At 45.7% G+C, this 22,645-nt stretch overlaps 1 protein-coding gene across 1 annotated transcript in view; it reads right to left on the bottom strand.

The window, feature by feature from the left end:
• Positions 1-22,645, bottom strand: part of T265_02137 (hypothetical protein) — a gene marked incomplete at both ends in the record, with an annotated part of 82,919 nt that overhangs the window by 30,524 nt on the left and 29,750 nt on the right. Inside the window, 3 exons of the mRNA XM_009166311.1 lie at positions 5,251-5,460; positions 9,529-9,585; positions 19,108-21,525. Coding sequence (XP_009164575.1) covers positions 5,251-5,460; positions 9,529-9,585; positions 19,108-20,529 — 1,689 coding nt within the window. The remainder of the gene's footprint in view (positions 1-5,250; positions 5,461-9,528; positions 9,586-19,107; positions 21,526-22,645) is intronic.

Below are 22,645 nucleotides of genomic sequence, written 5' to 3'. Positions count from 1 at the left end.
AGACTTGACTTGTGAACGTGTTGACGCCACGAACGTGAACAATTGAGGTTTGTTGTACACATTTGCTTACCCTTTGTGTAATAGTAGAATTACGAAAGGCCGTTTTAATCAACATAACCGTTTAATGACAGCGAATGTAACGAGGATGAATGTCAGAGATCAAAACCTCCATACAGAGGGGCAAGTATCTAGAACCACTGCGAGATAGCTATCGTCAATCAGACGTGAGACGAAGTTCGGATCCAGTCATCGATAGATGTCTAAAAATAAACACAGTTGCGGTTATTTCCATTAGGCCTAGAGAGGAGTCGTAAACCCACAAGCAACTACCATCAACGCAGGACAAGATGTCTCAAATGATGGACACACCAATGGGCCAAAGGAACTTGCTGTTGAGGCTATTCAAACACAACAACCAAATAAACTAGCCATGGTTCGTCTGGGATTGCGCTAGCTGTCCAGTGTGCCGACACCTGTAGATGCGTGCGTGCTGGTGCATGTAGTGCGAACGGCAGGTTTTACACGGTGTTCGGACGGTTCGAAACGCCCGTTTTGCCTGCCCTACACGATGGGTTGGTGGGCGACAGCCGTCACGACCGGCAGTTGCTAACTCTACACCCCTCCGGAAGCGAGTTACTTCAACAGGTTATCGTAGTTTCTGCTCCGTGGGAGAGCAAAAGTATTGCCAAAAACATTCTGATGACGATGCTTCGACTGAAATTTCTATCCACTGTAGGAGCATGTAAGTTACCGGTGAAGTGAAGATTACAGGTGCGTGTTCGGCGCTATAAGAATCTGACAGATCAGCAACACCCTACCTGGTAAACCCACCGTCCAAACTACCTATGGATGGTATGCGAGCGAAAATTGTACTGAACCTATCCAGAAGACGTGTCAGATGGATAATCAACCTCAACAAAGGGGTCTCGAGATTACTTGGCTACCCTGTGGATCAGGGTTTGCGATGGACTAGAAATATCATCGACAACATAGACCGAACAGCGCTGCGGACCTTATTCGGAGCACAAAACTTCCGAGAAAGTTTAGTGGTGAGATCCACGACGTCTTTAAGAAGACGCATTTGATTGGATACGGGGTCGAATCTGAGACGTGAAACACTGTTGTGTTTGAGTGCTCTTTCTTCTTAACAGACGACGGCTGGTTAGTTTTTTTGATTCGGCCTGAGTGGACTCAGGTGCTCAATAATGGGGCGTGTCAACATGAAATTCGAGGTGTCCAAGGTTGAGTAGTTATATATAGGCAACAGCTGAAACGTGCGCACTCACTTTAACCAGTGATTATAACAGAGGGAGGCACATGACCAACATGGATCACGTGTAGCGCAGGTGGTGAATGCATAGGTGATGACCTTGAATTTAATCAAAGTGTTTCGAGAACGAAGACGGAACCACTATGTGTTAAGTGAATTGGTGGATAACTTAGTGACTTCAGGGGTTAACTGAACCTTGAGATGGTAAACTGTGCATCGGTTTTGATGCTTCTCACAGATCACCCCACTAAACAAGTATCCATCCATTTCACCACCGGAAATCGAATCGAGAAAGTGTCCCGGTCAACTTCCGTTTCCGAATATCTATCTCTGTTAACCTCTTTACGAATGGAAGCGTGTGCATTTTTGACAAATCACCCAATAACATTTCAGTGGATTAAAAAAAGCTTTGGACAGATCTCTCGTTTGTTGTTCCCCTTAACGATATGTGCAATTGGAGGGTTGTTCGAACCACTGACCTTCTGGTCAGTAAATTCGCGCTCTAACCAATGAGTCATCTCAACTCTTGATCCGCCAGACAATGAACAGTTTCATCGGGACCTCGAACTCATTATCATCATCATTCACAGTGACACTAACGTTAAGACATTGGCGCTAAACGGTAGTGATTTACCTGGAAAGGGACCTGGTGCTGACCCAACCCAACAAACACCCGGGGTGTCTGCAAGCATTTTTAAACGAAAATCTGAGTACAGAAGAAAAATAAGGACGCCATTGACCATGTTGTGTACACTAGTGGGTCAGCTATTCAACATAGTGAAATTTCGAGCCTCCAGTAATAAAAAAGATCAATTGAAATTTAAGGACTTCATCAGCCTAATGAGCCTTAGATGAGGCAAAGCCACTCTCGGGGTATTTAGATCAGTCTCCAATGACTACTGACGAAGAAGGAAGTTACTTCATCAAGCGGCCGTCCGACCAACTACACATGAGACCCAGACCCATCAGGTTCGGCTGTGAGTCAATACGACAAACAGGGAAATTCGGAGCATATATCCAAGAGGACCGGTAAACAGAAGTCTGTCAATTGGCAAGACTGTGAGCGACGCTTGCCTTTTCACGGGTGCATCAGAAGGTAGACGCTTGCAAAACCATTGCATTAGGCAACACATGCTCCCGTGGTAAGGAAGCCGCATTAAAAACTCCGTGGTTCTGCCTGAGTGTTTCATCCAGATACCCGAGGCAAACGATAGATGTGGCGACATTTGGAAAATGCCACACACGGAATTTAATCCATAAAATCGATTACAGCTGGTAGTAGGGATATTGATAGGGGGAGGAACGTAGCCGGCAACATTTTGCCTGACAATTCGATTTTTCGAAGAGGATGCAAACGGATCGACATCAACGCCTGAAGTGCCCTCGGGTGTACATTTAGTCACGGGGTAAGTTACCCAATGATTAATGGGTAAACGGAGATTTACCTCTAGCAAGGTTGATTGGAATAGCGTCGGCCGGTTGCAGGTAAAGTGAAGTGTAACACGTTTTAAAGCAGGGCACTGATGATTATAAAAGTCACATGATAATTTGAAGCACCTTGCTTTCATAGGTTCGCACGCACTACTCTGAACGCGGTACACAAAAGTAGGATGGAAATACACAAGAAAATTTCTGACAGGAGAAGCAGTAGCATCAAGTTTGGGGTTTTGGAAGGCCGTATTTTCTTTGAAATGCTATGATCAGGTTTTTGAAAGCCGTATTTTCTTTGAAAGAGCTATGATCAGAGCGAACGGACAAGTGTTCGATCCTGTGAGGCACTGATGACATTGTCATACCGCGTTATCCCATCGTTTCACATGTTTTGCCTGAATAAACCATCGATTAAAAAAGCCTAAAGTTTTTCGAAACGTTCACGTTATTGACGAAATGACACAAATCGATTTGAGCTTGCGTGCAGTTAACCTGTAAAATATTGTGTGTGGTCTTTCTTTTTAATAATACGGTAGAAAACCGTCCATGGTTTTCCCGGTACACGTCAAACTAACTGGAAGTTATCTTACAACAAAAGAGCGGGATCGTTTTCCAAACGAGGCCCCCGATTAGCGCTGTAGAACTAGCCGTAATCGGTTTATGAATAATAGTTGCATGTCCAAAAACAGTCTTTACTCGTAGTTGGGGCGAGTCCCTAGTTGCTAGTTTTTGCACGCGAGGACATTCGCGTCCATGATGAATGAATTCATTCACAAAGTTCCAACCAAAATGTAGGTTACTGCTATATGATTATAAGGTGCTCAACTTTCGACCAAACGATATTGATTCCCTCCAAATGATCACGGTACAGCAGAGTACATCTGACGAACTAAGCGAGTAACGCAGGAAACAGAAAAATACCAAAACGGCTGGCATTAACCACAGAAGATGATGTAAATGGTATACGGTTCAGGCTGAAAGTTTTCACAGCAGGATATAGATAACCGGGCGTAAGGCACGTGATCTGGAAGTATAGGAGTAATTGGACCGTGGAGAAATATCGCCCACACCATAGGCGGCTTACGTAATGACGTGAAATAATGTACTGATCGTTCGGGTGCAACCATTTTTCGACATAATGAATGCCCCTGGGGAGTAAGGATGAGCTGCGTCACGTTCCATTTTTTCTAAAAACTTCAGATTTAGTGCCTAGGATGTAGAACAGAAGGATAGCTACAACGACCTTTGGTTTAGCCAGAAATATCATCGACCCGATACGTTAGGCCCCAATCAAGAATGGAAGTCAGCCGACCCATAGTGAGTAGCTGAGGTGTTGTTCTGATCATATTCCCGCAAGTCACTACAGAATACCGGCTTTCCGAGCACGTTTACTAATTGCAGGTTACAAAACTTCGAACAGGCCGCTGGATGATGTATTTGATTCTTCCTCGTATAGAGGATATGTGTTCGGGGTTAATATCATTGATAAGTCAGAATGACAGCCCTACGTCAGTTTCCATCGTCACAGGTCCCCCCACACCCAAAAATACATTTAAAAAACAGTTCTAACATCTGTTCAGTAATGCCCAGTTGCAAAAGATTTGCATTTGGAGGGGTCAGCTTCGAGTCTTTGTAGATTCCTTGAAACCAACTGCTTATTCATCATCTACGCCTGTTTTCTCAGTAATAAAACTTAAAGGTAGTTTTTTGAAACGTCTGCATGTGAAATAGCATACACAACGAAACTAGTTATGTGCCCAGCGATGATTCAATCATGGCTGGTAAAAGTGGAGTAAGACATGTGCAGGTAGGGTGTGACGAACAGATTAGCAACAGGTGGGTGGATATGTTTTGCTGACAACTGGCACCTATTCAGGCTTCTCACATACATTCGGAACTGGTTTAGAATGAGACGACAAATCAAAACGCCGGTAGGATAATTGGTGCATACACCAGGTAAGTGGGGCTGACGTGGCAGGGCAGGCCTGCTTTCCGGGTCAGTCGTGAATGTTCGCACACTGTGCGCAATGCACACAGCAGAACGACCCCGTTGTAGCCGACGCCGCTGAAACCAAATCGTGTACGCATCATCACCACCGAAACACGAAGGGCACTAGTGGAACACGGAAAGTAACTTTATCTAAAATTGGGTTCATCAAACAGGTTAAACCGTTGTTTAGTGCTCCATGCAACGATAGCAATACCAGAACTGGGCCAGTCGGGGATACAATAATAGAGAGAAATTTTTACAAGACTCTGAGGAAAGATATAAAAAAGCGTGTTAGATAATTAGAATGACCGCTGATATAAACATAATAGGGTGAGCAGTGGAGTGAGTTCAAGTCGAACAATAAATTGGATCTAGGGGAAGACCCATGATTCCCGCAATCCATTCTTAACATTAAAACTATGGAGGACCACTGCACGCGAAATCAGTCGATCAGAACGGTGATCGTTTCGAACAATGCGATCGGAGTTTTCTCCACCAATTTGATCAGGAGCACTGACCGACCCAATACAACTGGATTTTGAGTACCAGAACAACTTACCACATATTCAAACACCAGGGTCAGGGACTTCTCCGTGTGAATGATGTCGTGAAGCGTCACAATATTGGCATGTTGAAGATTACGCAGTAAGCTGACTTCTCGGATCGCTGTGCATGGAGCCCCTTCCTCATGTTCTAATCGTATTTCCTTCAAGGCGACCAAAGTTTCTGTCAGAAGACTGCGGCCTTTATAGACGGTGGCGTAGGTACCCTAACAGAAAGCGAAAACAGTTTATTTGAAGAGAAATTCCAATCCCGGTAAGATAAGCTGCAGTAGACCATCTTACAAGTAGTAGATTTATGGGGACGTAATAGTCTTACAGAAACACACGTCCTATTGACAAGGAAAAATACGACTGAATAGCATGAGTTTTTTCACCCAGCACTACTGAGTTGGGAAAACGGGGCAAATTATGAGTGGAATGTGCAGGGAATCAAACAACCAATCTCAAACAGTACAGTTTGAATCAGCATTGGTCAGAAAGAAGGTCACTGCGTCTTTACCGGGTCTCAGGGAACGTTGGAACCAATCGCAGTTGATTCACGATCGAATAATGGATAAATCACCTAGCTCAACTGGTCGCCCACAACATACACAAACTGATATTCGTACACAGAGGAAGCTACTCAAAAAGTTCTCTTTGACAGTCTACGATCAGTTTCACCATTCTTGGGGCTTACCCGGTAGGTGAAGTCACCGAGTTGACCTCAATCTTATGTTTTAGTTGAACCCAAATCCGACAGTTACACTCATTTACATGCCCATTTGGTTTCCACGGGAGACTCACCTCAATACCTGCTGAATCACTCGTTCATGGTGATTCGCTTCGATTACTCACTTGAAGCGGATCATCATAAGCGGGAGATTCAGCTGAATTCATTTGAGTCTCCTGTCAAAAACAAATTCGATTGCGAGTGGAAGTACTTATCGAAATCAGTCCAGTTTGTCTTCAGACAGAACACAAGGTTGACGGAAACTCTGGAACTACGCCTAGCTCCAAGAAGGGCTCGACCAGTCGTGGGCTGTTGAAGAGTTTTCGGCAACCTTATGAATAGTGTGTTATAGCTAGACAATAACGTATTGCGATATATCGAATATCGTACCAACTGAGACATTGGGCGACCTTTGTGCAGCACGTTCAGGTGCAGAATCAATTACTATTCGTGTATTGTCCGAAAGCGCAATAGGGACCCGGCAGACATTCATCTGATAACAAATGTATCTGGCAGATGTAGTAGCCAGGGCATGAAACTTTCACTCTTGAAGAAAATTGCATTCAAGACACACTGAAAATATGAGATTCAATACCCATCCCTCAAATAAGTGATTCATCAGTATCGTTTTCATATTAGAAAATTCAAAATGGCGAAATGCACTCATTTGCAAATTAATTTGGCGTTAACGGGGGATTTAGGTGAACAAATAAGTACATTTTGCTAGGTGCTCACAGTTTGGTGTTCAATTAGAACATAAGATTGACGGGAAGCTGGGGATTGCGCCTACTGATGAGCCCCAAGAAGAGCAAAACCTGTGGCAGACTGTCGAAGCGGACTTAGCAACCTTACAATCAGTGTGTTGTGTTACGAACAAGCTAAAATGTGCTACAAACGATAAAGCAAGGTGCACGTCATCGGCTGGATAACTAGGACAACGCAACGAATTGATTGGAACGCGAGCTTAGTGTGTGGACTCAAACGAATTAAAAGGTCAGATTTCTTCACCCGATATTTTTCAGCATCTCGACACTACAAATGGTCCTGCCGATAGCTAACTACTTGCAATTACGCACGTCAGACAGACAACTGTCATTAACTACAACAACAGACAAAGATTGCCAATTTCCGCGAGGAAGAAACTGCCAATGGCTCTTAGTAAAAGTAACGCGCACCAGAAAACACGGAAAAGCTTTTTAATTAACTAACACATCAATAAGATGAGAGGAACAACTTGCATTGGACTTGGTTGTGTTCAGTTACAAGCGTTATTGGCTAGGAAACAGAGTTTTCGAGGAGAAATGGAGTGGAAGGGCGGATAAATGAGTAACCCCCGTGCATACATGCATGCTTCCACCACTTTTGGAATTTGGGTACGATGGATTCCAGCTTGTCGAACCGAGGTGAATCCCCCGAATAAGGATAAACTCGTCTGTCAGTCGAGTGTAACAGAAATCGGATCACTGTCTACTGGATTGTGTACAGAGTCAGCGGTGTGTAAAACGACAACAACAAAAGACAGACAGACACCGTGCCATTCGATGAGACGAACTGCCTCAGCCGGCGTTGGAACCTACGCGCAACCGGTCAGACGCTCTGGAGGAGGGAGAAGAGAACATAAAGGGCACGCCGAATGGCCCCACCACCATAAACCGGTAGCGATAGATGGTTTCACAACAAAGACGACATTAGCATTAACCTTGACCGTACTAATACGACCACGGTCACCATGAAAGCACAGTGCTGCTTGCCCCATTCACCCAACGAACCAAGAATGGTCGAATGACTGTTTGAAAAACAGTTCTGCCACAAACGGTGACAAACGAAGCAGGAAAGATATCTTTACGAGATCAGTTGAGAATTCACCCGGAACAGGTCGTGTATAAACCCAGCATGCTATTTCTGTGTTTGATGCAAGAAAGCGGTTCATGAACCATGGTGTGCTCTATGTCTGTGCTGCTGAGCAATTCGTTAGTCCGTTACGTGCTCATGTAAGTTGCGTACATGGGCATACTAATGAGATGCCTCAGGAGCGAGTATGTAGACGTAATGCGGCCCGAATGGGTCGCACAAAAACACAAAGGAAGTTATCCGCTTGTATTGAGGCTTTGTTTGAAGACGAGAATGTTAATCGAGACAGGTGAACACGGTCTGGTTGGGCTAACCTAAGGCTGCACTGCAAGCCGCACATAATTAAAAAATATGGGTGGTCGCTTCCCCTCTCCGCTGCTGATTAACAAGATTGCCCATCCGTGTTGGTATTTTTCTCCTCCTTCATTTATTTATACATAAGGAACACGTCAATCCCTGATTTCCCCTTCACTGTGAACACGCTGTTGATATAGCGAGTGGCTGCGGCAGTTCCCTTACTTGAGCAAAGTTGAAGTTACAGGCTGTATCGGATGATGTTGTTAGCTTGTCTGACGAGTGTTCCGATACCGTCATTGTCCAAGAATAGCAAGACGTTATCTTTTCCCCCACCTGGATCAAACTGACAATAATCTCCCCAGTAGTCATTATTCTCATACTGCTTTCAGTGTCCCTCTGTTCAAACTTCTGCCGTGAAATACCTGGGTGTGAGCCTATGAAGTAACCATAACTGATCCCCTCATATCCAAAGAGTCTTTAGCAGAGACCGATGTCCGACAGTTTATGTTGCGGTATCACTGTAAGCTTTTACGCTGAAAGTTCTCTGCACGTGCATAAATCTTGACAAGTCTACTTTCAAAGTTGGTGGAATGCAAAAGCCGTTAAACTACGTCAGTCAATGACTGTGTATCACGTTGACATTCTTTGGAAGTGACATAGATGGGTCGGAGCTTTCCAACAACGGTATGGTCACGGTGATTGTATCAAGTATGGTCGACCTAAACCGACACAATTCTGATTTCTTCGGTTCGTGCGAGGATTGACAGTCTTGCCCCGGACCGGGTTGGAAGGCTACTGTTTATTGGTGGACAGTACAGTTCAGACGGCTATGGAACAGTTTACGTGATCAAATGAGCAACATATGATTAGAATAAGGCACTTCCGTGGGACGTGCGTGACGGGCTACGTGACGCAAACACGATCATTGTGGTGACGCGGAAGGGCAGACCAAAGTCAGACTTTATGGCTTAGATGGCGTGGTGAATCGGAACCACGACATAGATCTTCCAATATGTCTCCACTGAGTCAACCTACCCATGAATCAATCAGAATGCTAATATCAGCGGAGTGGACTGTCATGTGAATCGATGACCTCATTCCTGTAACGAATACGGCAGGTTGTTTGTGACGAGTGGATCGTCAAACATAGACACACGTCCACAGATGGGTAAAGTGATGTGAATCTTTGTGTGCAGGTAGTGTAAGTTCAACTTTGGCTATGCTCTTTTAGTTGTGATAATCAGCGAATTATCACTGAACAATTCAAATGGAATTTGACAGTGAAATACCTAAGTTGGTAGCGCGAAAAAGAACAGTGCACCCACAACAGAGCAACACTTTACCAAGCTGAACAACTTTCTCCAACTCCAAAATTCTGAAGATGTATGCACCTAGAAGAAAACCATGGCTGACTTACCTGTCCAAGCATGTCCAGTTTGGCATAAGATTCTGATTTACCAAAGCCGATCTCCGACTTGAAAAAAAAACGGGAGTAATAGAGAAGATAAGTGATCAACCACAAAGAAGTTGCTACGTGTGCAAGATAAAACGCAGCTGAACACAGATGTTCAGCTAGGAGACGTTGCCGAAGAAATACCCTTCCACTGGAGTGCACAAAACGAACGTTACCCGTTAGCCATAGCCTGCTACACGATATAAGTGAGAGATGCCGACTATCTCCTTGCCCCATGGTGGTCCCTGTTGGGAGAAGATTCTGTGTAGATGGAACTTCAAACCCAACAATGAAAATCTAGATGTGGCCAACTGATGTGATAAAATAAACAACAATGTTTAAGCCGTAACACCCCTTCCGTGCATAGCTGCCATGCTAACCCAAAAGGGCACGATGGTACAGATAATGTCAGGTTGGGTTAAGAAAGTGGACCTTCTAGTCAATATTTTCGCGCCTTAAATCACTGGGTTATCCGAACCAACCAGTGTGTTGCAAGGTAGACCACTGCTTTTGGGGGATGTTGCGTGAGCTATGTGGGTGGACCACAAATGGCTACCCAGCTTGTGCGCCGCCTCCCGACAGTTACCAACGGACAGTTTAGCTACCAGGCAATTTGAGATGTTGCTTACTTATACACTACTGTGGGGAAGGCTGATTCGATTTCAATGAGGCTGTGGACTAGCGTAGGCCATAAACCAGCGATGGTACGCAGTTCTGAACCCAATTTTGTAAGATGGCACCAGCTGTTCTTGAAAAGCAGTACTGCCAAGGTCAACTTAATGGTTGTTTTACCAGTTCTGGAGCTGACTAGTGAATGTGGCGATCTGAGTGGAGAAAATCATGGGTCCAACAAACGGCAGGGTAGCAGTGAAAATTAATTTCATCGCTACGCACTGATTTCCGATTTTACGAAGTTCCCTCGAGAGCTCAGTGGTTGGGCGAGAGCTGCTGACCCGCATTAGTTTTTCGATTGTTGCTGAGGGCTTGAGTGACCTGACACGGTTGCATGGCAGCTGTGTATCGAAAGCGGATCACAGCTGACCGACTCGATGTTTTGAGGCACTATTCCACAAACATGGATCGTTCACTCACAGTCCAAAGCTACCTGTCCCTCACAAAGAGGTCACGATCGTGGGAGGGGGAGGGTTCAACGAATTGCTCTTTATCAGTACAAACCTAGAGCGCGAACAGGAACAATGGAATACGCCTTTCCCTTTAGGTGATTACTGTACCCATCTAAACAAAATGAAGAGAAGAACAAATACAGCCCGTTAAGATTATGTTGATGAACATCCGACTTCATCTACAGCATTCGATGCGTGGGCAGAAAAGTATAAGATGTACGCGCATTCTGTTTCTACGAAATAGAAGCATGCCACATGGTAGCGTGTGTGAATTAGAAACGAGTGAAACTGTGCTGCGGTCGTTGGAATTACTCTGTAGCAAGTTGAACCAACAAAGAAAAGTTGTGCTGAATTGTTAACGAGGCAGAAAAAACTGAACGACGTAGCGAATTACAATCTGGCGCAGTGTTTGGTGCTTTGTTTACACCCGACCTAAAGCTACCACCTTGAAGTGGTGGTCGGGATTGGGTGCTGTAGCGATTCCGCAGGCCACACTAGCTGGAACATCGTTCCACAAGGTGCAACTATGTCAGGAAGGCCAAAAGGAAACAGTGAGACCAAGAACAACTAGACCTCGTATTACGAATAATCGTGATACGATGCGGTCTAAGGGTAAAGTCCAACTGTCTCACCTATCGGAGTATGAAGGCAGTTAGGTGTTTACCCTAGGCGATCAGCAGGTTCGTACTCAGGAAAGCAGCGATGGTACCTTTCCCTGATGAAGGACGGGCTAGAAAGGGTCAGCCATAAAAACCACACGATCCAATCACCCAAAGGGTGACCACGACCGCCGACGTATTATTGAATTAGGTCGAAATAATTTTAAGCCCAAAGAGTCTGGCGCTACTAAAAAGGCACCTGTTATGGGTAGCCACATCAAAAGTCAGACAGTAATGTTTTGCTCCCTGTGCCCTCAGGTGAAGCCAGCCTCATGTAGCCAAGTAAGCCATACTAATGAATCATCGGCTCCCGAGAGGGTCCCCAGGGAAAACTCTAATGCCCGCTGCTTTTCAGTCAAAGGCTCAAGGTGGAGTACCTCAAGCAAAACTCCGTCTCCGTCCTGGGCAATCGGGAAGTATCATTTGCCCGCACAGTTCTGTGTCCACTAGTGCCCACCCTAACGCCTTTCCACCACACCAGCAAACGTTGCCGGGCCATTTGATTATCAGTTATCTGACCGATATGCCTCATGCTTCTCACTGCTTATTAATAACAAACAAAATAACACTGCTAAATCCACAACATCCTTCCTATATAGGAGCTTCCGAAGTACGTACTGTGTCAAGTGGGCAAATAGGCAATGCTCGCTGAAACCTTATACTCCCTTAAAATTGATGTATACTGTCTCTGGAACATGCACAGAAGACCCAAGTGTGGTCATGATTCTCACATTTCAGTCTCTGTATCCGATGATCCAGAAGCGACGACTAATGGAATATATGGCGTGGGAGATGCACTCAGTCCAAGAGCCGAACGCGTTTTGGTGAATTGGGTTCTAGTGTATAGTCGCCTTTACGCCGTCCGGTTATACAGCTCAATCAAGCTCAATGACTCCCGGCATAAAAAGAGGTGCATGTTTGTAATGTCGACCTATGCCCAAACGGACTGCAGTTCTCATGCTGAGAAGGATGCTTTCTATCGAGAGTTATCCGGGCTATTTCGTCAAGCAGGAAGCACTGACATTTGATTCCTGCGGGCAATATGAGAATGCCCGGGTCGGTCGCCTGAGCTCCTGGGAATCACATCCGGATGGTCGATTCGGAGTCGAGGCATGTCTCATGGAAAACGGACAGCGACTCCTTCAGTTGTGTGTCGATCGTCAACTGTTTCTGGCCAGTAAGAACTTTCAGCATAAACGTTTGCATCGCGTAACCTGGCCGCCACCAACTGCAAATTAACTGTGGACCCAGTTGGATCACGTGGCCATCAGCCACCGGTGGAGAGCCACGGTTCAAGACGTCCGATCTTTCTGGGTCACAACTTGATTCCGATCACGTCTGACACTACGCTTCTCTTGAGGCCATCGCAAGTCAGTAAGAAACAAGCTAATCCACCATCTTCAGAGAACTGCCATGGCTCAACAGTATTGATCTGAGCTAGCTCAACTATTCTCTACAGTAAACCAACACTGTCCTGGTAGTGAGCGCGTGGATGAAGCATGGCTAAATGTGGAAGGAACTAGGCTGGCGGCGTCGAGTGCTCTCTGCCCGACTTCTCCGACACGATAAAATGACCACTGAATATCGTAATGATCGCTAGCACTGACTGAAGCCAGGAAGTCCATATCAAGAGGCAACGAGTACGACAACGCACGGAAATCCCTCAAACACCAAATAGTGAAGAGCTTAAGGAAAGACCGAGGGCTTTGATTGACATCGAGAGCCCAGGAGATAAGAAGACTTTTGTTACTGATCGACTGGCCCTAGGGAAGCAGCGATCAGTGAGACGATAAACTAAAAAAGGCGGCTTATCAACCCACTCGAAAAAAGATGGGCCGAACACTGAAGAACAGTTTAGCTGGTCCTCTGCAACACAGCCTGCGGAGATAGTGCATTTGGGCGAATGGAATGCAACCCTTCAGAGGAAAAAAATAAGCTACGAAATCTCCGTACTGAAACGTGAGAAGGCACCAGGACCAGACGGTCTGTATCCAATCCTGATAAAAGAAGCCATATAATTCCTGATGGCTCATCTAACAAACCTCATTGGTACGATATGGGGCGAGGATAAAGTGCCTGCAGAATGGGACATGTCGACAGTTATTCCTATCTTCAAAGGGGGCACACGGACGCTGTGTGGAAACCACCGTGGCAATAGCCTAGTGGCTGTGGCATCGAAGGTGCTCTGTGATCTTATCCTTCGAAGGGAGAGACATCCGTGAAAATCAAGCTGGGTTCCATCCTGCAAGAGGATGCATCGATCACATTTTCATCCTTCGACAGATTCTGAAAGAGTGACACTGTTTCCACGCCCAATAATGGTTGTCTTCCTCGAATTGAGAGTTGCTTTTGACTCTGTGGACCGTCAGGCACTATAGTAGTGCCTGTGGAGCAATGGTGCCATTCATAGATTCATGACCCTCCTTAAGACGCTTTACGTCAACTCCCGCGGCCGTGTGGAAATCTACAGGAATCCCTTGCCTGAGTTCATCACAGGTGGTGTCAGGCAAGCCTGTCCGCCTTCACCTTTTCTCTTCAAATTCGTCATTGATATGATTATAGAAGACTCACTACCAAACGCTAATGACTGTGGGGTCGAAAGGCCTCAGGGGCGTTTCTTCATAGATATCGAGTACGCAGGCGATAAAACTCGTCTTGGATCTGACGCTTTTGTAATGCAAAAAAACATTAGATAATCCAAATAATTCTAAATTCTATAGTACTGCAAGACTGATTGGGCTCGAACTCTAACCTCATGCTTGCGGATGAACCGATTGAGGTAGTAGACAGGTTTATCTACCTGGGTGGCTATATCAGTCCCGGTGGTCTCGCAAACGATGATATTTCCATCCGAATTGAAAGGCCAGAGCAGTTTTTTTGAATCTTCATCACTTGTGGCGTAGGCGTGACGTCACCTAATCCATCAAGGGTTCCGTTTACAATGCTGCAGTGAGCTCCAGAGTGTTATACGGGTCAGAAGCCTGACTAGTGAGCGCCGAAGACATGGAAAAAAAACTTTCACTGTTTGACCATCGCTGTCTTCCAATCACCGCCCGAGTCTAATGGGAACACCGGATCAATAATGCTGAATTACGTCGAATGGTTTTCGGAAAAGATAACTCGCCAACGATAGATGAACTGATCACACTACATAGGTTCGGCTAGCTTGGCCACGTGCTCCGTATGCCTGTCGACCGATTTCCTCGGCAACCCTTTTCGCACAGTCACGCGACGGTTGAAATGATCCAGGGGAGGCCGAAGAATGACTTGAAAGCGAAGCGTGAAAGCCATCACCAGCAAGCTCAGCGGCGCTGAGTTACCGTCCCTCTGGATGGAGAACCCAAAACAGAACACAGCAACGGTTGGAGACAGTGTAAAACATGGCTCAGCCGCGCCCTCAATGGCACCCATTCATCCAAGCTATTGCTTTCAGCACATGGCTCCCCTCCGATCCCTCAAAGAAAAGGTCCACTGACAACCTTGCATTTACACACCAATTATACCAACTACCGCTACCACTGCGTGGCCATTTACCCCATCTCCCCAATCATCGGCGAACGAAACTGTGGCAGTTATAACTATTGTACGGCAAGTACGCAGTTTTTACAGCTGATGGTGGATTTGCTTACAGATCTATTATCACGCCTGTTACAGTACGAGGAAGACAGTTTAATCGATGAAGCTAAGTATTCTACAGGCAATATCAGTCAAGGAAAAGTACATGATGATTCAACATTGAAGCGGACGTTAAGCACATTAGTGAACCGTCTGGAGAACGGAATTACATTTAAATCTATCCACGGAGGTACTGAAAGGACTGCTTCAGTGGTTAGTCAGAGCAATGAAGGCTATCCAAAGTTCGTCCACGCTATGACACTTACGTTCACTACCCTGCTAATCAGGTAGAACAGGACAAAAAGTCGACGTCCGAACGTTGTGCTCACTAGTGTCCGGATTAATCCATGATTAGTGAGAAATCGAACTAAGTGGGAAAACAAAAGCAGCCACTTCGGAAGTTTCGGAATCCTAAGATGACTGAAATTGAACTTAGGCAGTATTTTCAGACGTTGGAATCATGAATATGGTACAGTAGACTGAAGCATACGCATCCTCTCATTTTGAGTTATACACACACTGAACCGCGTGAGCAGCATAGAAATCTTGTGATTAACCTTTCCAAGAGACTTGCTACACCGGAGAAGAAAATGCAACTTCGGCATATGGTTTGGTCGATGGAGTATCAAGGTGTATTGGTAACCATACACCCGCTTACCTATAAGAAGTGTGTATGAAAGTGTGCATACACACAAGTAGCCGGGCAGATCACTGGGATCCATAGTTCCGAATCGAAAAAACATGAAGGCTACTCGCCGCCAGATTCACAAAACGAATAGAACGGAGGACGACTACAACGGACACGGACCATTACCTCAAGCGACAGGATTCACTCATTTGTCGACGTGCGTAGAAAGAACTACCTGTCTGTCGTCAAATGAGACGATAAGCTGGCAGACTTGATACACAAAGGGGAAGAGACAAACAACGAAAAAATCCACATCGGTTGGGTGAAATCGATGCAAGTTCTTTGTCTATCCAATTAAGGGTGAAACCAAAGAAGCGCCCGTAGTCATATACCACTGGTGTTCGCATGAATGAATACAAAGGAAAGCCACATATAACAGTATTGGCACTACATATTGGACAGAGCATAGGAGAGTTAAACTAGTGGTATTCACGAGAAGTCTTCTGGACATCAGGTAACGCCCAGTGACAGCCATACTGATGGCAGGACGCTCAGTTTAGATGTGTATCCAACGTTACTCGTCACCTATTGTAGATGAATGCGTTCGTGCAGTTGAAAACCGGGTGGCGGATACACAGTTCACCTCTGCTGCTTAGGTTCATCCGAGAAACTAGGAAATTTGAAATAATTCATCTGCTTGCAAAGACTGAAGTCTAATCATACCAAAATTACCACTGGTGTTCGCATGAATGAATACAAAGGAAAGCCACATATAACAGTATTGGCACTACATATTGGACAGAGCATAGGAGAGTTAAACTAGTGGTATTCACGAGAAGTCTTCTGGACATCAGGTAACGCCCAGTGACAGCCATACTGATGGCAGGACGCTCAGTTTAGATGTGTATCCAACGTTACTCGTCACCTATTGTAGATGAATGCGTTCGTGCAGTTGAAAACCGGGTGGCGGATACACAGTTCACCTCTGCTGCTTAGGTTCATCCGAGAAACTAGGAAATTTGAAATAATTCATCTGCTTGCAAAGACTGAAGTCTAATCATACCAAAATTGGTATTTAGTGGGTGGTTTGAAAAAAAACCTATAATTATTATCAACGTAATTGGCTGCTTATTCCCCAGGTACTTCGGAATAGCGGTAGTAATGGGGCATGACGTAACACAAGCGCACTACATCCGTACATTAGATAGCAACATCAACTTCCGGGCGTCTTCAGCGCTGCCTGCTCTCTTCATCACTGGGACAAATTTTACTTTCCTGATTACTGCTTCTACCGATACTTTCGTTTTAGAGATGTGGCTTATGTTTGCACTCAGTCCCCCTCCCTTTCTACAACTCTCGCTCTCTCTCTCGTGCGCGCACGCAAGCCTGTTGTTCACCTCATTTTCAGAATTTACCGTTGCATCCCACGATCCCACTTTCAGTGCGAAATGATTGCATTCTGATCGCCTGACTTTCCCATCGTATATGGACGCACTCGGCCGTGAGGTATGACCTTTGCAACCATTTCTCCAACTTTTCTTTAGCCGAGCTTTTCCAATTCCTAATGGGAAGCCTGTTCTTCAGGTTTACCGGGGAAGAGTATTGGAAACTCACACGGGATAGGAGCATGATCTAAATCCACTTGCGTATCCTGGAGTGAGTGGCGGTCATCAATTGATCCCCTGTAGCTGGTCGCTATATAATCAGCTGGGCTCCATAATCGCTTAGCCATGTGGTGGTGGGGGGCTCATCATCATCATTGTCAGCTGTAAGAACCACGTACTTGTCGTTCAGTGGTTGTAGCTGTCACAGTTTCATTCACCGATGATTTGAGGGGGGGGGGGAGGTAGCTGTGCATTGAAGGCGGGAGATGATAAATTGGTGCATAAATCCAACACTGTCAGTGAACTGTCAAGTGGGGTTGGGCATTGGGAAAGGGGGTATGCATTGAAGGCAATAGCTTGGATGCATGAGCGCGACTGGGACATATCTGACAATGTCTCTAACCATTGATTTGGTCCATCTAAGGGTACCCACCCAAGGAGACGGCAATGACCAGCGCAGCTGAGTTTGCTGGTAATGGCTTTCATGCTTCGCTGTCAGGTCATTGTTTAACCGCCTCTGGATCGTTTCCACCCTTCACGTTGTTGTGCGAAAAGAACCCTTCGAACAAGTCCGTCAAATGGCATACGCAGCACGTGGCCAAGCCAGTGCAACTTATGCAGAGTGAGCAGTTCATCTATCGAGGGTGTTATTTGTTCAGAATACCGTTCGGCGTACTTCAGCATTGCTTACCCGGTGTTCCCATCAGACTCGGGCAATGAAACACTGAAAGTCTTTTGACGTCTTCGGCGCGCCAAAGAGCACCTCAGATGCCACAGTTAACAAAACGGCGACTGTTGCGTCTGAACCGAGCGCTTCAGAGAAATAAGTGGCATTCGGTACAAAGTTGCCAAAGAAGCCCATGACTAACATAACGCTCTACGTCTAAACAAAATATGCAGCTGTAACGCGCCTTCGACCAGCTGAGATTTACTGCCTGGGTGCTGCAGCCTACAGCTAATGCGACTATATCTGAACTCTCCATGATGAACAACTTTCCAGAAATCCATAGACATCTCAGAGGAAGAATGAAATTCGCCTAAGGAATGGAACTTCCATCGGAGAGGTCATTGCTTGAGGAGGTGGATTTCGTGACTGAAGGATGAACGGCACTATATCCTACCTAAGTGCGAGTTAACCATAATGTTGATCAGTCGCTCGTGACCAAACGAATAAGTGATTAAACTGTTAAACTGGAGGCTGCGGATTCGAAACTACCTGAAGCCTCGTGAGATGCACACTGCTGATGACTCCTAATAAGGATGAAACAGCTGTACAGCACATCGCGTTTTTGGCTTAATTTACAAGACGTAATTTCATATAAAATTTTCGATAGGTGTCCCACGCCGACTTAGGGCTACAGATGGTTGGCATATAGGTTGTCAACATAAACAGAGGTCGGCTAGTTTTTCGACCAGGGCGAGTCCTCATGGGGGTGGAAAGCCGGACGTCACAGAGTTAGCTGTAGCCTCAGTTCAAAATAACGAAGTCTATACTAACAGCGACGCAGCTCACAGCAGCAAACCGACAGTTGTCTGGGGTTCGTAATCAGCCGGAGATTTCGGATATCCGGAGTCCGTTCGTGAAGCTCATAGTTCCAAAACATAAGACACCTAAGTTTATTGGTATGTTTTCATACCACTATTCGATCGTACATGTGAGGTTCAACTGAGTGGCACGGCCAGAAAACACAAAATCCCGGGTTGGAATGATCAAATGGAGCGTATACATAGACTCGGTGTGACAGTCGACTGTAGGTTAAATGTAAGCGTATTTTGGCTTAGTTGGGCTACAACGGACCATCAGTGAGGATGTTTGGCAAGGTAACTGCCCAAATGTCACTCGGGATTCCTGCGCAACGTAATAGAGCACAAAAAATAAAACTAATTATGGGGCTTATTAAACAAAAACTCACCAGTGAACAGCGTCTTTCACGTCGGGACATTGGCTCCTCTAAGAACTGGGTTGCTCGACGCCATAAATGTGGTGGTAGATTAATGTTGGCTGGCAATGACAGTCGATTGGATACACGACTGGAGAACGCATCCGTGCCATCTTTGCTTTGGAGGAACCGGTTCACTACTGGTTCCTGACCCAAGCGCCGCAGACGGTTTCTTGCATCTACAGGACGACGTCGTACCTCAGCCAGTCCAGCAACCAACTCGGCAGCTGATGTTCCGATTTCATCAGAAACCTGGGCGACAGCGGCTGCCAGCTTCGGATCCAGGTGACTAGGGAAGTTTGTACATACGGAAGATGAGTTGGGGTCGGTCGGCGCTGGTCGGTTTGGTTGATAATCATCCGTTTCCAGTTCTTCTTCCTGAATTGTGGTTCCGGCAACCATTCGTGAGGCAGGCTGCTGCATTATGGCACTCCCGTTCCAACTTGGAGAGGAGAACGAATGTGGGACGGGACGCGAAGAGAGCCGAGTGGGAGAAACAGTGTGGGATTGTGTGAGACTAGAAAGCGCAATTCGGTGGTCACTTTGTGGTAAGGGATCGGAACTAGAGGTAACCACCGGCTGTTGTTGAATAGGTTTCCCGTCGATCGGAAAATTATCATACAGTTCATAACCATTATCGAAATAATCCTCATGTGGTCGTATATTTGTGTCAATTTGAATATCAGCTAATTGTGCAGAAAGACATCGTTTGCCAGAATTAGTTGGAACTCCACCATTTTTCGAAACAAAATACGAATGTTCTTCAATCGGATTTTGATTATTGGATAAAATTTTCGCATTAAAATTTCCGTTGCTTCCGTTTGTTTGGCATGCAATATCGGGACCAGTAACTTTTTGGGGAGCAGAGATGACCGATGTGGAACTATGTGCTTGAGCACTGCTGGGTCGGGTTATGGCTACTTTCGTGGGTTTTCGTAGTTCATCCGATTTGAGTAATTTTTCTTCCTCATCTTCTGTCCGTGAATCTTTATTCATAGAGGATGAAGAAGCTGGGGAAAGATAAGAAGTCGAAGAGCCACCGTGAATACCTTCACTCAGGGGGGAGCTAGGACAAGTTGAGACAGCAGAATTGCGGTTAGGGTTTGGGAAGTTTGGGCTACCACAGCCGTTCGAATTGGTCGTGGGCGGTTTTGGTGAATCGGGATTTTTTTCGGTTGGAATCACGGTTCTGTTAGGTAGGGTTTGTGGTTGCGATACGATGGGACTGGTGTGAATTCGATTGACTCCGCCAACGGCCTTGTTGGAAGCTGAATTGGAGAATGGAATTTCCAGAGGGTCTTGCGGCATAAATGGAACGTATTGCGGTTTGGGTGATTGTACATACGGAAGATGAGTTGGGGTCGGTCGGCGCTGGTCGGTTTGGTTGATAATCATCCGTTTCCAGTTCTTCTTCCTGAATTGTGGTTCCGGCAACCATTCGTGAGGCAGGCTGCTGCATTATGGCACTCCCGTTCCAACTTGGAGAGGAGAACGAATGTGGGACGGGACGCGAAGAGAGCCGAGTGGGAGAAACAGTGTGGGATTGTGTGAGACTAGAAAGCGCAATTCGGTGGTCACTTTGTGGTAAGGGATCGGAACTAGAGGTAACCACCGGCTGTTGTTGAATAGGTTTCCCGTCGATCGGAAAATTATCATACAGTTCATAACCATTATCGAAATAATCCTCATGTGGTCGTATATTTGTGTCAATTTGAATATCAGCTAATTGTGCAGAAAGACATCGTTTGCCAGAATTAGTTGGAACTCCACCATTTTTCGAAACAAAATACGAATGTTCTTCAATCGGATTTTGATTATTGGATAAAATTTTCGCATTAAAATTTCCGTTGCTTCCGTTTGTTTGGCATGCAATATCGGGACCAGTAACTTTTTGGGGAGCAGAGATGACCGATGTGGAACTATGTGCTTGAGCACTGCTGGGTCGGGTTATGGCTACTTTCGTGGGTTTTCGTAGTTCATCCGATTTGAGTAATTTTTCTTCCTCATCTTCTGTCCGTGAATCTTTATTCATAGAGGATGAAGAAGCTGGGGAAAGATAAGAAGTCGAAGAGCCACCGTGAATACCTTCACTCAGGGGGGAGCTAGGACAAGTTGAGACAGCAGAATTGCGGTTAGGGTTTGGGAAGTTTGGGCTACCACAGCCGTTCGAATTGGTCGTGGGCGGTTTTGGTGAATCGGGATTTTTTTCGGTTGGAATCACGGTTCTGTTAGGTAGGGTTTGTGGTTGCGATACGATGGGACTGGTGTGAATTCGATTGACTCCGCCAACGGCCTTGTTGGAAGCTGAATTGGAGAATGGAATTTCCAGAGGGTCTTGCGGCATAAATGGAACGTATTGCGGTTTGGGTGATCCGGAAAGGCGAAGTTTTTCTAAAAAAACAATGAACACGTAGATATGGTAACAGTGTGTGCACACATTAGAAGAGCGTTATCAGTGCACACTCCATTTGGATGTATAGCCAACGTCTTCTGAGGTAAACGCCAAAGTGCTGGTAGCTAACTAATTGGCAGTAAACGGTCAGAAGAATTCAGTATGAAGTCACCATTAGCCGATAAGCCAAGTGATTCTACTTCACACAGGGTGATGCTTTTTCGCAGTCTCTTTAGACAGAACGTTTGGTAGTGCCAATTTATACAAACAGTGTATGGTATAGACAGTTTTCACCACTCGCATTGCCCAAATATGACTCGAACAAGGTCTGAGCGGATCACAACACCCTGATTATTCAACTGATCAGTTGGGAAAGAAAACGGCCCCAAGAGCAATGACAAATTCCCCAATGTAATTATAATCTACACCAAGACTGAAGACGAATCAGCTAAGAGAGGGGAGGGGGCGGTGCGCGAATGCTACTGCGATTGTCTGTTTTTTATTCTTATTTTCTGTGATCAAGTTCGGCCCGAGGCATAAGTTTTCAACAGGTTATCTGCTCACCGAGTTTGTGATCAATCCTATAACCTCTGCAAGACGACTGTCGCCCGGTCAATAGACAACATGGATTTGATACACAGAACACCCAACTGCGCGTCTAGAGCGTGCAAGGCACCATTAAGGATGCTTAGGTGATAACCATAACTATGCCTGATCGTCATAGATAGAGGTAGCTATGCACCCAAGTCTAGATCGCACTGTCCTCAACACCGATTAGCATTCGCTGATGCGTTATGCTCTCGAAGTGAGTAAATCAATAGTTGGACGGTATGCAAGCACTCAAAACCGTTGGTAGAGGAGAAAGTGTTTACGTACATAGAGATTCCGGGATAGAGAATGGGATGCATTCCAATGAAATTCGGGGATCACTTGCTTGGTAAGGCCCTCTGAGTAGATCCCCGAGAAAACCAGGGGTTTATCAAACTCCGTGCATAAATACAAACAGGACGCCGCTGCTTACTGTGGAAAAACCAAACAGGTGGTCCCCGAATACAAAAAGGATTTCCTGATTTGCATTCCAACGTTAGGCATATCGCACTACGCTACACACTGATATGA

Source organism: Opisthorchis viverrini (assembly GCF_000715545.1).
Source record: "Opisthorchis viverrini unplaced genomic scaffold opera_v5_25, whole genome shotgun sequence".
In the NCBI taxonomy this organism is placed as follows: Eukaryota; Metazoa; Platyhelminthes; class Trematoda; order Opisthorchiida; family Opisthorchiidae; genus Opisthorchis; species Opisthorchis viverrini.
Note: the sequence above shows the minus strand (reverse complement) of the source record. Positions and strands in the feature narration are given on the sequence as shown.